The following is a 13,564-nucleotide window of genomic DNA, read 5'->3' on the forward strand; positions in this document are numbered from 1 at the left end:
CCCATTATCCCCTGCCAGCATCATGGAAGCCTCCAAAGCACAGGTGTCAAACTTGTGCGGCCCCTCCAGATGTGGATGGACTACAGTTCTATTGTCCCTGCACAGCATCATGGAAGGCTCCAGCACAGGTGTCAAAACTCTATGTGCCCCTCCAGATGTGGGATGTGGATCATGTTCCCATTATCCCCTTCGTCCACAGCATCATGGAAGCCTCCAAAGCACAGGTGTCAAACTCGCGGCCCTCCAGATGTGATGGACTACAGTTCCCATTATCCCCTGCCAGCATCATGGAAGCCTCCAAAGCACAGGTGTCAAACTCGCGGCCCTCCAGATGTGTGATGGACTGTAGTCTCTAGCTACTCTGCCAGCATCATGGAAGCCTCCAAAGCATTGGGTGTCAAACTATGGCCCTCCAGATGTGATGGACTACAGTTCCCATTGTTATCCCCTGCCAGCATCATGGAAGCTCTCCAAAGCACAGGTGTAAGTCAAACCTCAAGGCCCTCCAGATGTGAAGTGGATCATAGTTCCCATTATCCCCTGCCAGCATCAAGGGAAGCCCAAAGCATTGTGGTAGTCAAACTCAAGGGCTCCCTCCAGATGTGATGGACTACAGTTCACGTATCCCCTGCCAGCATCATGGGAAGCCTCCAAAGCACAGGGTGTCAAACTCATGGCCTCCAGATGTGATGGACTACAGTTCCTATTATCTCCCTGCCAGCACCATGGAAGCCTCCCAAGTAAAGCACAGTAGGTGTCAAACTTCATGCCCTCCAGAGGTGGATGATGGACCACAGTTCTATTATCCCCTGCCAGCACCATGGAAGCCTCCAAAGCACAGGGTGTGTCAAACTCAAGGTGCCCTCCAGATGTGGGATGGACTCACAGTTCCCATTATCCCTGCCAGCATCATGGAAGTCTCCAAAGCACAGGAAGCCAAACTCTCCAGGCCCTCCAGATGTGATGTGGACTACAAGGTTCCCATTATCCCCTGCCAGCATCATGGAAGCCTCCCAAAGCACAGGTGTCAAACTCAAGGGCCCCTCCAGATGTGATGACCATAGTTCCCATTATCCCCTGCCAGCACCATGGAAGCCCTCCAGCACAGGTGTCAAACTCGCTGCCTCCAGATGTGATGACCTACAGTTCCCATTATCCCCCCAAGCGCATCATGAAGCTCCAAAGCACACAGGTGTCAAACTCTCAAGGGTTCTCCAGATGATGGGACTACAGTTCCCATTGGTCCCCTGCCAGCATCATGGGAAGCCTCCAAAGCACAGGTGTCAAAACTCAAGGCCCCTCCTAATGTGGGATGGACTCACAGTTCCCATTATCCCCTGCCAGCATCATGGAAGCCTCCAAAGCACAGGTGTCAAACTTGCGGCCCTCCAGTTGTTATGGACTACAGTTCCCATTATCCCCTGCCAGCATCATGGAAGCCTCCAAAGCACAGGTGTCAAACTTGCGGCCCTCCAGATGTGATGGACTACAGTTCCCATTATCCCCTGCCAGCATCATGGAAGCCTCCAAAGCACAGGTGTCAAACTCGCGGCCCTCCAGATGTGATGGACTACAGTTCCCATCATCCCCTGCCAGCATCATGGAAGCCTCCAAAGCACAGGTCAAACCCTATGCCCTCCAGTTGTTAAGTGGACTACAGTTCCCATTGCTATCCCCGCCAGCATCATGGAATTAGGCATTGTGGTAGTCATCTTGCGGCCCTCCAGATGTGATGGACTACAGTTCCCATTATCCCCTGCCAGCATCATGCTGGCGGGGGATGATGGGAAGTGTAGTCCATGGCATCTGGAGGGCCGCGAGTTTGACACCTGTGCTCCAAAGTGACCCTGGGCCAGCCCCCCCCTTCTCAGCGCAGCCTACCTCACAGGGTCGTTGTGAGCCCGAAACGGGGGCGAGCAAAAAAGCAGCGAGCAAACCCCCCATAAACAGAGCTCTCTGGGCAGGGAAAAGCCTGAAGGCCGCAGCCGCGGCGGCCTCCCAGGGGAAGGCGGGGCGGGGCGTGAGGCGGCGGGGGCGGCGGCTGAGGCGGCGGGTAGGCCCAGGATGAGCCGCGGCCTGCCGGTGTCGCTGGTGCGGCTGGGCCGGGCGTCGTTCGGGGCGTCGCTGGCGGCGCAGGAGGGCTGCGTGCGGCGGCAGCGGGAGGGGGCCGGGCCCGAGGCGGGGCGGCTGCTGCTGTGGGAGCCGTCGGGCCCGGTCTACACGGCGGGGCTGCGCGGCCTGGGCGGCGAGGCCGAGGCGGAGGCGGAGGCTGAGGCGCGGCGTCTGCGGGCGCTGGGCGCGGCCTTCGAGCGCGTCCCCCGCGGCGGCCTGGTCACCTTCCACGGGCCGGGGCAGCTGGTGGCCTACCCGGTGCTGGACCTGCGCCGCTTCGGCCTGCCGCTGCGCCGCTACGTGGCCGCCCTCGAGCGCCTGGCCCAGGCCGCCGCCGCCGCCCTCGGCCTGCCCCGCGCCCGGCCCCGCCCGCCGCCCTGCACGGGCCTCTGGGTCGGGGGACGCAAGCTCTGCGCCATCGGTGAGCGGGCCGCGGCGGAGCTCTCCCTCCGCGCCGGCCTCGGCCTCCACGCCAGACCCCGGAGGCCCGTGGGAGAGCCGGGCCCACAGGGAAAGGCTCTACTCCCGAGTAGGCCCGTTGGGAAGCCAGGCGCCGGCTCCTCTGGCAGAGACGAAGCGGGAAAAGGGCTCCCTCCGCGCCGGCCTCGGCCTCCACGCCAGACCCCGGAGGCCCGTGGGAGAGCCAGGCCCAAAGGGAAAGCCCCCCCGGCTCTACTCCCGAGTAGGCCCATTGGGAAGCCAGGCGCCGGCTCCTCTGGCAGGAACGAAGCGGGAAAAGGGCTCCCTCCGAATCGGGCCCCGGCTCTACTCCCGAGTAGGCCCATCGGGAAGCCAGGCCCTTTCATGGTGTGAGCATGAAATGGGGGCGAGCAAAAGCAGCGAGTGAACCCCCTTCTGCCGCCCTGGAGCTTCCTCCCGAGGCCTTTACTCCAGAGGAAACCCATTGAAAGCAACGGCGTCGCTCAGCGCAGGAACCCCTTCCTCTCCTGTTTTGAAACCCCGTGGTTGGGAGTGGGTTTACTTTGGAGTAACTCTGTAGAAAAGGAAGGGGCTGCTGTACAAGAGAGCAACGCTGAGTAGGTCTTCTCAGGATGCTACTCGCACATTTCTTGGATGGCATTTACTCCCAGGAAAATACTCTTAGGAATGGCTTGACTGCAGAGGATCCTGGCCAAAGTAATTGCAGCTGCATCCTTTTTATATCAGTAGGTTTACACTGGAGTAACTCTGCAAAGGCACTCTGAATACTCTGCCGAGTTGCTGTGGTCCAGAGTCTGCCGATTTCAGTGGCTTCACGCAGGAGTAGCTACTATGTATTATTATAATTGTTACCACTAATAGTAATTTGTATTATATTCAGCTACTCGCATGTTTCTTGAATGGCATTTACTCCCAGGAAAATATTCGTAGGAACGCCCTGTCACTCTGCAGAGGATCCTGACCAAAGTTATTTCCATCTTCATCCTTTTTATATCAGTAGATTTACACTGGAGTAACTCTGCAAAGGCACTCTGAATACTCTGCCGAGTTGCTCTAGCCCAGAGTCTGTTAATTTCAGTGGCTTCACACAGGAGTAGCTACTATTAATTATTATAATTGTTACCACTAATAGTAATTTTTATTATATTCAGCTACTCGCATGTTTCTTGGATGGCATTTACTCCCAGGAAAGTACTCTCAGGGACGCCCTGTCACTCTGCAGAGGATCCTGGCCAAAGTAATTGCAGCTGCATCCTTTTTATATCAGTAGATTTACACCGGAGTAACTCTGCAAAGGCACTCTGAATACTCTGCAGAGTTGCTCTAGCCCAGAGTCTGTTGATTTCAGTGGCTTCCCGCAGGAGTAGCTACTATTTATTATTATCATCATCACCCTTAATAGTAACTTTTATTTTTATTGTATTCAGTTTATACCATTCAGTTTCAGGGCAGCCAACAACTCATTGATAAAATCCACATAACATTTAAAGCTGAAATCCTAGGAATCTGATCTAAAACAAATTGAATAACATTATTGCTGTTATATCTTTCTCTCCACACACGCAAAATAATGTGTTTTCAAACCACTTTCACAACTGTTTGCAAGTGGATTTTGCTATTCTGCACATCTTCAAAGAGCACTGAAAGCAGTTTGAAAGTGCATTATACTGCATGTGCGGGATGAGCCTTAGACTTAGAGTAGCTTATACAACATAAGTGTGAGATGAGGGTCGCCTGGGAAATTCCTGTAGTTTGCGGGCAGGGAGTCTTTGAAAGTGGGGAATTTGGGGAGGGATTTCATCCAGCTTCTATGGTATACCATAGAGTTCGCCAACTGAAGCTGACGTTTGCCTCCGGCAGGACTGGATCAGTTGCAATTCCTGGCCCGTTCGGAATTCTGACATGGCATGGGGGACGCAGCAACAACATGGCTGCCACAGGAGGCGGAGCCAGTCACAAAATGGCTGCCTTGTCTTCCCTTGAGTCACATCCTTGTGCTATGGTGGCAGCTGCGGCCAAAGCAACATTTGTAAGAAAATCTGCACAGCCGATCAAATCTCCAATAGTCAAGCAGAGGAAGCCTTGCTGGGCAAAAGTCCTACTTGGTATCACCCATTTCCCAAAAATACTTGGCACCAGAAAAGGTGTAGGTGGTTGCCCTTGGCACCCCTTGGCACCATGTTGGGAACTCATGTTCCAGTCCATGAGACCTTTCGTGTTCATGTAGACCAGTGGTTCTCAACTTGGGGGTCGAACGACCCTTTCACAGGGTGCCTAAGACTCTCTGCATCAGTGTTCTCCATCTGTAAAATGGATAAATGTTAGGATTGGGGGTCACCACAACATGAGGAACTGTATTACAGGGTCGCAGCATTAGGAAGGTTGAGAACCACTGATGTAGACAAAGGCTTATGAAATAATATGTTTCAGGAGCAGGTTGCAGGAGTCAGATCTGCCTACTAGAATAATAGAATCGTAGAGTTAGAAGAGACCCCCAAGGGCCAATAAGTCCAACCCCCTGCCATGCAGGAAGACACAATCAAAGCACTCCTGACAGGTGGCCATCCAGCCTCTCTTTAGAAACCTCCAAAGGAGGAGACTCCACCACACTCCAAGGTAGTGGATTCCACTGTCAAACAGCCCTTACTGTCAGGAAGTTCCCTAAGTCTCTCCTCATTCCAGACCTTTTACCATTTTGGTTGCCCTCCACTGGATCCGTTCCAGCTTGTCAATATCCTTCTTGTTTTCCTTTTAAAAAATTGACCAGCATCGTTCAAATGTCTCTGGCCCCCTCCCTGCAAACCCCATATACCCACACTCAATCCTAGCGGGATTTTGGTCCCTATCCGGCCAGCGTAATCCGTTTCTTCTAACTTGCTGTCTAGGTGTCCACTGCGGGAGGCACATAACGTCGCACGGCCTGGCTCTGAACTGCTGCACGGATTTGACGTGGTTCGACCACATCGTCCCTTGCGGGCTGGAAGGCAAAGGGGTGACCTCGCTGAGCCAAGAACTCCAGAGACACGTCTCGGTTGAAGAAGCCACTGGGCCGTTCCTGGATGCTTTCCAGGAGGTGTTTCATTGCACTTTGACGGTCTCCGAAGAGCCCTGGAGCTAGTCCATATTTCGGACAACAATTTGGAGCAGTTTGTAGGTGTATGACAGTTCCCAGACTGCTTTTTCCTACGGAAGTAAGCGTTGCATACAAAGGTTTGCATTATACCTTTCAAATGTCAGAGCACCTGGCGCAAGGCATTCTCAGCGCTTTGTGAAGAGGAAGTTTCAGGGACAGAGAATGTTGAGTCCCTTCAATAAATCTCTGCTTCCCAGACATCCGTGCCGGTAGTGTTAACCATTGAAGGCCTTTGAGAAAGATGGACTATGAATGAAAATAAGCAAAATAAACTGCTCATTTTTTGTGTTTAATATGTGTCAAAATGAGTCTGTGTGCCTTTAAACGTACATTACGTTCAAATGCCGCTTTCTTTGTGTGTCATCCTGTAAAGGGGGTGGGGGAATGATGATAACGGAGAGAGAAATCCTTTACGGGCCACATCGCTGTGCTGTGTCTCAGAAAAAGATGTTAGTACGGTCAGTTGAGGTACGGGGGTTCAGAAAAGTGTATGCTTCCACATTTAGAATTTAGTCCCAAATGAATCAGAATTATCATTCATTTTTATGCACTACCTTTGTCAAAACCATTCTTTTCTGCATTATTGAATATGGTACTTTGATACAAGGGTCTGTATTTTTACTTTGAAACTTTCAAACGGATGGGTAGGAAGCCGGACTAGGAAGCACTAGGACAGCGATGGCGAACCTTTTCGAGACCGAGTGCCCAAACTGCAACCCAAAACCCACTTATTTATCGCAAAGTGCCAACACGGCAATTTAACTTGAATTCTGAGGTTTTAGTTTAGAAAAAACGGTTTGCTCTGAGGCGTGCGTTACTCAGGAGTGAGCTTGGTGGTAGTCAGTGTCTTTGCTTTGAAGCAACCGTGCAACCGTGCAACTCTTCCAACTAGTGAATCACAACCCTAGGAGGGTTTACTCAGAAGCAAGCCCCATTGTCAGCAACTGAGCTTACTCCCAGGTAAAGGATTGCACTTTAGTTCAGCGCATGAAAATCAGTAGGGTTTAACAGCGCTTAACAGGGTTACCTACACTGCTTCCCCAAAACTAGGTCTTAGGTTTAATGCTAATAATCGAGCCCAGTGGCCCAGGCCAGCCTAGATGTGTGCCCACAGAGAGGGCTCTGAGTGCCACCTCTGGCACCCGTGCCAGAGGTTCGCCACCACTGCACTAGGACCCAGGCAGAACATTCTACAACGAAGAAGGTCCAGCATGGGCTTTTTAGTTTGGAGAGGAGACGTCTGAGGGGGGGATAGGATTGAAGTCTATAAAATGATGCTTGGGGTAGAAAATGTCGACAGACATTTTTCTCTCTTTCTCACAATACTAGAACCAGGGGGCATCCATTGAAAATGCTGGGGGGAAGAATTAGGACTAATAAAAGGAAACACTTCTTCACGCAACGTGTGATTGGTGTTTGGAATATGCTGCCACAGGAGGTGGTGATGGCCACTCACCTGGATAGCTTTAAAAAGGGCTTGGACAGATTGATGGAGGAGAAGTTGATCTATGGCTCCCAATCTTGATCCTCCTTGATCTGAGATTGCAAATGCCTTAGCAGACCAGGTGCTCGGGAGCAGCAGCAGCAGCAGCAGCAGAAGGCCATTGCTTTCACCTCCTGCAGGTGAGCTCCCAAAGGCACCTGGTGGGCCACTGCGAGTAGCAGAGTGCTGGACTAGATGGACTCTGGTCTGATCCAGCTGGCTTGTTCTTAAACACCTGCAAAGCCCCAGATTTTTCAGACCACAAGTTCCCAAAATTCTTTGTGAAAATCTGAGGATTCTCTGGGAACATTTGGCCACGTTCAAGTGACCGACGATCAATTTGACAGCCTTCGATCAATATGCCGGTCCTTGCTCGGGAACCTATTGTTGGAAATAAAAGCATAAGCATTTATTGTCATTGTGCACGCACAACAAAATTTACAAGGATCTTGGTCCTTAAGAACCAGTCTGAGTCTCTTGAGCCAGTAATCTAGCAGAGCGCACAAACTTTTGTGTACCTGCCCAGAGTTCCCTCCGCCCTGTGTCCATGCCAGGAACAAAATTACTCAGAGAATTTGGCTATTCAAACGAACGTGCTACTTTATTGTAGGAACCCCATTTCCAGGTAGGACGAGGTAAAAGTAGTTTTATAATCTAGGCTAACTAATTAGGAGGGATGGAGATGCAGGATTTGCGCCCGGTCTCAGGGTTATAAGATGGAGAAGCGTGTGTGCAGGTGGAGGTGTGAAAAGAAGCGGGGGGGGGGGGAGTTTCCCTGAGTCGCCATCTACGCACCAAAGCAGCAGTGAGCAGCAGTGGCGTAGGAGGTTAAGAGCTCGTGTATCTAATCTGGAGGAACCGGGTTGGATTCCCAGCTCTGCCGCCTGAGCTGTGGAGGCTTATCTGGGGAGTTCAGATTAGCCTGTACACTCCCACACATGCCAGCTGGGTGACCTTGGGCTAGTCACAGCTCTTCGGAGCTCTCTCAGCCCCGCCCACCTCACAGGGTGCTTGTTGTGAGGGGGGAAGGGCAAGGAGATTGTCAGCCCCTTTGAGTCTCCTGCAGGAGAGAAAAGGGGGATATAAATCCAAACTACTCCTCCTCCTCCTCCTCCTCCTCCTCCTCCTCCTCTTCTTCTTCTTCTTCTTCTTCTTCTTCTTCTTCTTCTTCTTCTTCTTCTTCAGGGATACAGAGCAGTAGAGAGAGGACGCTCAGTGTTTTGGCCTCTCTATCTTCCTGACTCTGTAGACAAGTGCTGCTCTGAAGTCTGAGGTTAAGAGAGGAGTCTTTCACTTCCAGCATCGATAGCTGAAGCTGTTGAGTAGGTGAGGAGGCAAGCTTGTTTTCTGCTGCTCCAGAGACTGGGACCAGGAGTCATGGGTTCAAGGTGCAAGAAAAGAGATTCCACCTAAACATCAGGGAGAACTTCCTGACCGTCAGGGCTGTTCAACTGTAGAATTCACTACCCCGGGGTGTGGTGGAGTCTCCTTCTTGGGAGGTTTTTAAAGAGAGGCTGGATGGCCATCTGTCAGGAGTGCTTTGATTGTGTGTTCCTGCATGGCAGGGGGTTGGACTGGATGGCCTTTGGGGGTCTCTTCCAACTCTATTATTCTGTGAGGCCTGTGCCAAAGGGCAAAACTGACTCCTCATACTTTACTAGCAGAAGAGAACACGCAGTTTTCAAGTACGACAAAATGTGAGAATTGTTGAGCACGATTCACCGAGAACTGATCGCTGAAGTATTGTTTTATATGTGTAAACTTCAAATGTGTAGGCCAGTGATGGCGAACCTATGGCACGGGTGCCAGAGGTGGCACTCAGAGCCCTCTCTGTGGGCACTCGCAAACAGAGTCCCCCCCCCACACACACACACATCTAGGCTGGCCTGGGCTGCTGGGCTCAATTATTAGCATTAAACCTAAGATTATTAGCATTAAACCTAGTTTGGGGGAAGCAGTGTAGATAACCCTGTTAAACTGATTTTCATGCAAAGAACTAAAGCGCGATCCTTTACCTGGGAGTAAGCTCGGTTTCTGGCAATGGGGCTTGCTTCTGAGTAAATCCTCCTAGGGTAGTGATTCACCCATTGGAAGAGTTCCACCGTTGCTTCAAAGCAAAGCCACCGACTACCACCAAGCTTACTCCCGAGTAACGCACGTCTCGAAACATTTTTTCTACACTAAAACCTCAGTATTCAGGTTAAATTGCCGTGTTGGCACTTTGCGATAAATAAGTGGGTTTTGGGTTGCAATTTGGGCACTCAGTCTCAAAAAGGTTCGCCATCACTGGTGTAGGCATTAAAAATTCTACCGGGAGCTAAAAAAAAAAGTCAATTCCATTTACTTCCCCACTCCAGTATGGCATGCATTGTGTTTGTCAGTCGGAACAGGGAGGGACTCCACTGGCAGACTGGTAGAAAACTGGTAGGTGTGGGCAGAGTTTTCTTACAAAGCCCTTACCTTATGAAGTCAGTGGCCAGAGAAACTTTGGGAACATAATGGACATGATACGCCAAGGAATGTACTTTTTCACTCTTTGTGTACATCAAGGAAGAATGACCAGGGTGTGGGAGTGTGTACATAGCTGAGTGACCAAACAGTGAGAGGCAGAGAATTATATACTCAAGTGTTTCTTGTGAGTACATAAGGCATTAATAAAAGCAGCCATCAAAACATGTCGGGATGTTATGGTCAGATCCTTTCTATTTAACACTCGGTTCCTTTTTACATGCACAGTTTTCTGACTGGCAACAGTTTGCCCAGATCCAGAGTTTATTCATAGGCTATGCTGTAGAACTGTGGATGGCACAAGATGACCCAGCAGGCTTCATGTGCAGGAGTAGCCAGTTCATTAGTTCAAATCCAGTGCCCCAGATGAGAGTCCACCACGCAGGTGGAGGAGGGCGGAATCAAACCTGGTTCTCCACTACACCACTACACCACACTGGCTCTAATGTTAATGAAAATTATCTATCTATCCATCTATCCATCTATCTATCTAATCTTATCCATCTATCTATCTTATCCATCTATCTAATCTTATCTATCTGTCTAATCTTATCCATCTATCTATATATCCATCTATCTATCAATCTTATCCATCTATCTAATCTTATCCATCTATCTAATCTTATCCATCCATCCATCCATCCATCCACCCACCCACCCACCTTCTATCTATCATCTACCTATCATCTACCTATCTACCTACCTATCATCTATCTATCATCTCGCTATCTACCTACCTATCATCTATCTATCAACCTATCTTCTACCTATCATCTACCTACCTACCTACCTATCATCTACCTACCTACCTACCTACCTACCTACCTACCTACCTACCTACCTACCTACCTACCTACCTACCTACCTATCTATCTATCTATCTATCTATCTATCTATCTATCTATCTATCTATCTATCTATCTATCTATCTATCTATCTATCTATCTATCTATCTATCTACCTACCTACTTATCTACCTACCTATCATCTATCTATCTATCATCTATCTATCATCTACCTACCTATCTACCTATCTACCTATCTACCTATCATCTACCTATCTACCTACCTACCTACCTACCTACCTACCTACCTACCTACCTACCTATCTATCTATCATCTACCTATCTACCTATCTACCTATCATCTATCTATCATTATGTGTGAATGAATGAATGTTTATTTGCAGCCAACAACCCGCATAAAACAATAGAAAAATTTAAAATAGTGTATATTTCTTAATATTTATATAAAGGGCTTAGAACAATAAAATGCGTATGCAGGAATTTAAAAAGCTCTCACCCATCAGTTTCTCCTACGCGGTTCTTGGGCTAAGCAACTTTGTCCCCTCGCTCTATGCCACAGAGATGGCATAGAGCCGTGGTGGCAAACCTTTGGCACTCCAGATGTTATGGACTACAATTCCCATCAGCCACTGCCACCATGGCCAATTGGCTGTGCTGGCAAGGGCTGATGGGAATTGTAGTCCATAACATCTGGAGTGCCAAAGGTTCGCCACCACTGGCATAGAGCGATCAAAAACTGCCTGGGGAGCCGATCTCAACCGGAATCCCGGGAGAACTCCAGGTCCCTCCTGGAAGTTGGCAGCCCCGCTGGGCTCCACTCCCGGCACTCCTGCCCTGGTCGGACGCCCAAAGCCGACGGGGTGGAGCAAACAGGACAAGTCGGCCCGCCCCGCAGGGAGGGCCGCTGGGGCCGGGCGGCGCTGGGCGGCGGCGGGCTTCGGAGCGCTCCAACCCGGAGGAGCGGCGGGAGGCTTGCCCGGCCGGGCGGCGGCTGCGGAGGTGAGTGGCGGAGACACGCGGGATCCCCGCTTCACACGTGCAAGCGCGCCCCCCGGGTCGCAGCCCTGCAGGGGAAGGCGCGCGCGCTGGGGCTCCTGAGCGCGTGCAGAGGGCGAGAAGCTCTTGGGGGGAGGGGGACCGTCCTGGAGAGGAAGATATGTTTGCTCCACCCCCTTGTTTGCCTGGGACGACTTGACCCGCATCTCATCGTCTGAACGCGAGTCGGACGTGGGATGGCAAACCTCCCCCCCGGGGCTGGATCGCCTCTTTTGGTCCCCCATCGAGCCCCCTCCCCCTCTCCATAGACGCCCTGCCAAGAAGGCACGGCCCGAGTGGGGTGGTCTCGTGTGAATGCGCGCACACGCGGGCAAACGCAGCTCCCGGGCCGCTGCGGGCCAATCGCCCCCCCCACCTGCCCGGGAGCAATTGCAGGAGAGGGGGGGCTTCTGGGGGCGCTGGAAAAATGGGACCGGGGATGGAGAATTGGGGAGGGGGCAGGTCAGCAGAGATCTCACCGGTTTGCCTTGCAGCCTGGGGGGGCCTTGGGAGGCTTAGCCGTGGCCAAGTCAGGGAAACCCCCCTCCCACAATGGTGGGGCAGAGGGGCAGGATTTCCCCTTCTTATTGCTTTGTGCAACATCCGCTCACCTGCTGCAGGTGCATTCACCTGCAATCTCCTCCATTCGGCATGTTTATGCAAAAGAAGAGAAGAGTTTGGATTTGTTCCCCGCTACTCTCCCCTGTAAGGAGTTTACATTCTGCTTTTCCCGTCCTCTCCGACTCCTTCCAACAGGCACCTTGTGAGGCAGGTGGGGCTTGGAGAGTTCTGAGAGAACTGAGACCAGCCCCAGGTCACCCAGCTGGCTTCATGGGCAGGAGTGGGGAACAAATCCACTGCACCCGATTAGAGCCCCCAGCTCATGGGGAGGAGCAGAGAATCAAACCTGATTTTCCAGGTTAGAGTCCACCTGCTTGCTCTATCATCTATCTGTTGTCTCCTGGAATTCACATCTCAACGGAAGACTGACCGTACCCACGTTCCAAAATTGATGGGAAACTGATAAAGCTGGTAGCAATGTGCAAAATTATCTCCTCTGTATTAATGTTGTGTAATGTATTGTGTAATGTATTATTATGCGTCCACTGAAGACTCAGGCCCCATCTGCACACGCAGAATAATGCGCTTTCAATCCACTTTCAATGCACTTTGCAGCTGGATTTTACTGTGCAGAATTGAACATTTGTGAAAGTGGATTGGAAGTGCGTTATCCTGCTTGTGCGGAAGGGGGCTTCATGAGCTCCAAAACATCCAATCCTGTGTAGTCTGGCTGATGTCTTTGTAAAACAAAGCCGGGCCGGTGAAACTCCTTGAGGGGGGATGCGTTGAGGGGTTTTCGGGCTGTGTGGACGTGGTCACAGAAGGTGGATCTTATTTCGAGATGTTTTTTTGTAGCATCTGTGGCTGGCATCTTCAGAGGTGCATCACAGAGAGAAGTGTGTTATACACACTGTGTCCACTGTGTAACACTTCCTTGACAGAGTTGATCTATCTCTGGATGGGTCTGGATGGGAGCAGCAGTGGCGTAGGAGGTTAAGAGCTCGTGTATCTAATCTGGAGGAACCGGGTTTGATTCCCAGCTCTGCCGCCTGAGCTGTAGAGGCTTATCTGGGAAATTCAGATTAACCTGTACACTCCCACACATGCCAGCTGGGTGACCTTGGGCTAGTCACAGCTTCTCGGAGCTCTCTCAGCCCCACCGACCTCACAGGGTGTTTGTTGTGAGGGGGGAAGGGCAAGGAGATTGTCAGCCCCTTTGAGTCTCCACTGCAGGAGGAGGTGCGGGATATAAATCCAAAACTCTTTCTTCTTCTTCTTTCTTCTTCTTCTTCTTCTTCTTCTTCTTCTTCTTCTTCTTCTTCTTCTTCTTCTTCTTCTTCTTCTTCTTCTTCTTCTTCTTCTTCTTCTTCCTCTTCCTCTTTCCCTGTCGCTGCCACCTTCTTTTCCTAGCATGATTGACTTTTCCAGGGACCCAGCTGACATTCAGGTGTCAAACTCGTGGCCCTCCAGATATTATGGACTACA

The 13,564-nt window shown here is 51.0% G+C and overlaps 1 protein-coding gene across 1 annotated transcript; it reads left to right on the top strand.

Annotated features, from left to right (window-relative positions):
* The first annotated feature begins 2,064 nt into the window (after nt 1-2,064).
* On the top strand, nt 2,065-5,979 carry LIPT2 (lipoyl(octanoyl) transferase 2). The gene is made up of 2 exons (XM_048492971.1): nt 2,065-2,533; nt 5,439-5,979. The coding sequence occupies exons 1-2, from the start codon at nt 2,065-2,067 to the stop codon at nt 5,669-5,671; spliced, it is 702 nt and encodes a 233-aa protein (XP_048348928.1). The 3' UTR covers nt 5,672-5,979.
* The last annotated feature ends 7,585 nt before the right edge of the window (nt 5,980-13,564 follow it).

This window comes from Sphaerodactylus townsendi, linkage group LG04 (assembly GCF_021028975.2).
Source record: "Sphaerodactylus townsendi isolate TG3544 linkage group LG04, MPM_Stown_v2.3, whole genome shotgun sequence".
Lineage (NCBI taxonomy): Eukaryota > Metazoa > Chordata > Lepidosauria > Squamata > Sphaerodactylidae > Sphaerodactylus > Sphaerodactylus townsendi.

Coding starts and splice junctions, on each gene's coding strand:
- LIPT2 (XM_048492971.1), top strand. CDS start 2,065: ATGAGCCGCGGCCTGCCGGTGTCGCTGGTGCGGCTGGGCCGGGCGTCG. Junction 2,534..5,438: donor ACGCAAGCTCTGCGCCATCG/GTGAGCGGGCCG, acceptor CTTGCTGTCTAG/GTGTCCACTGCGGGAGGCAC.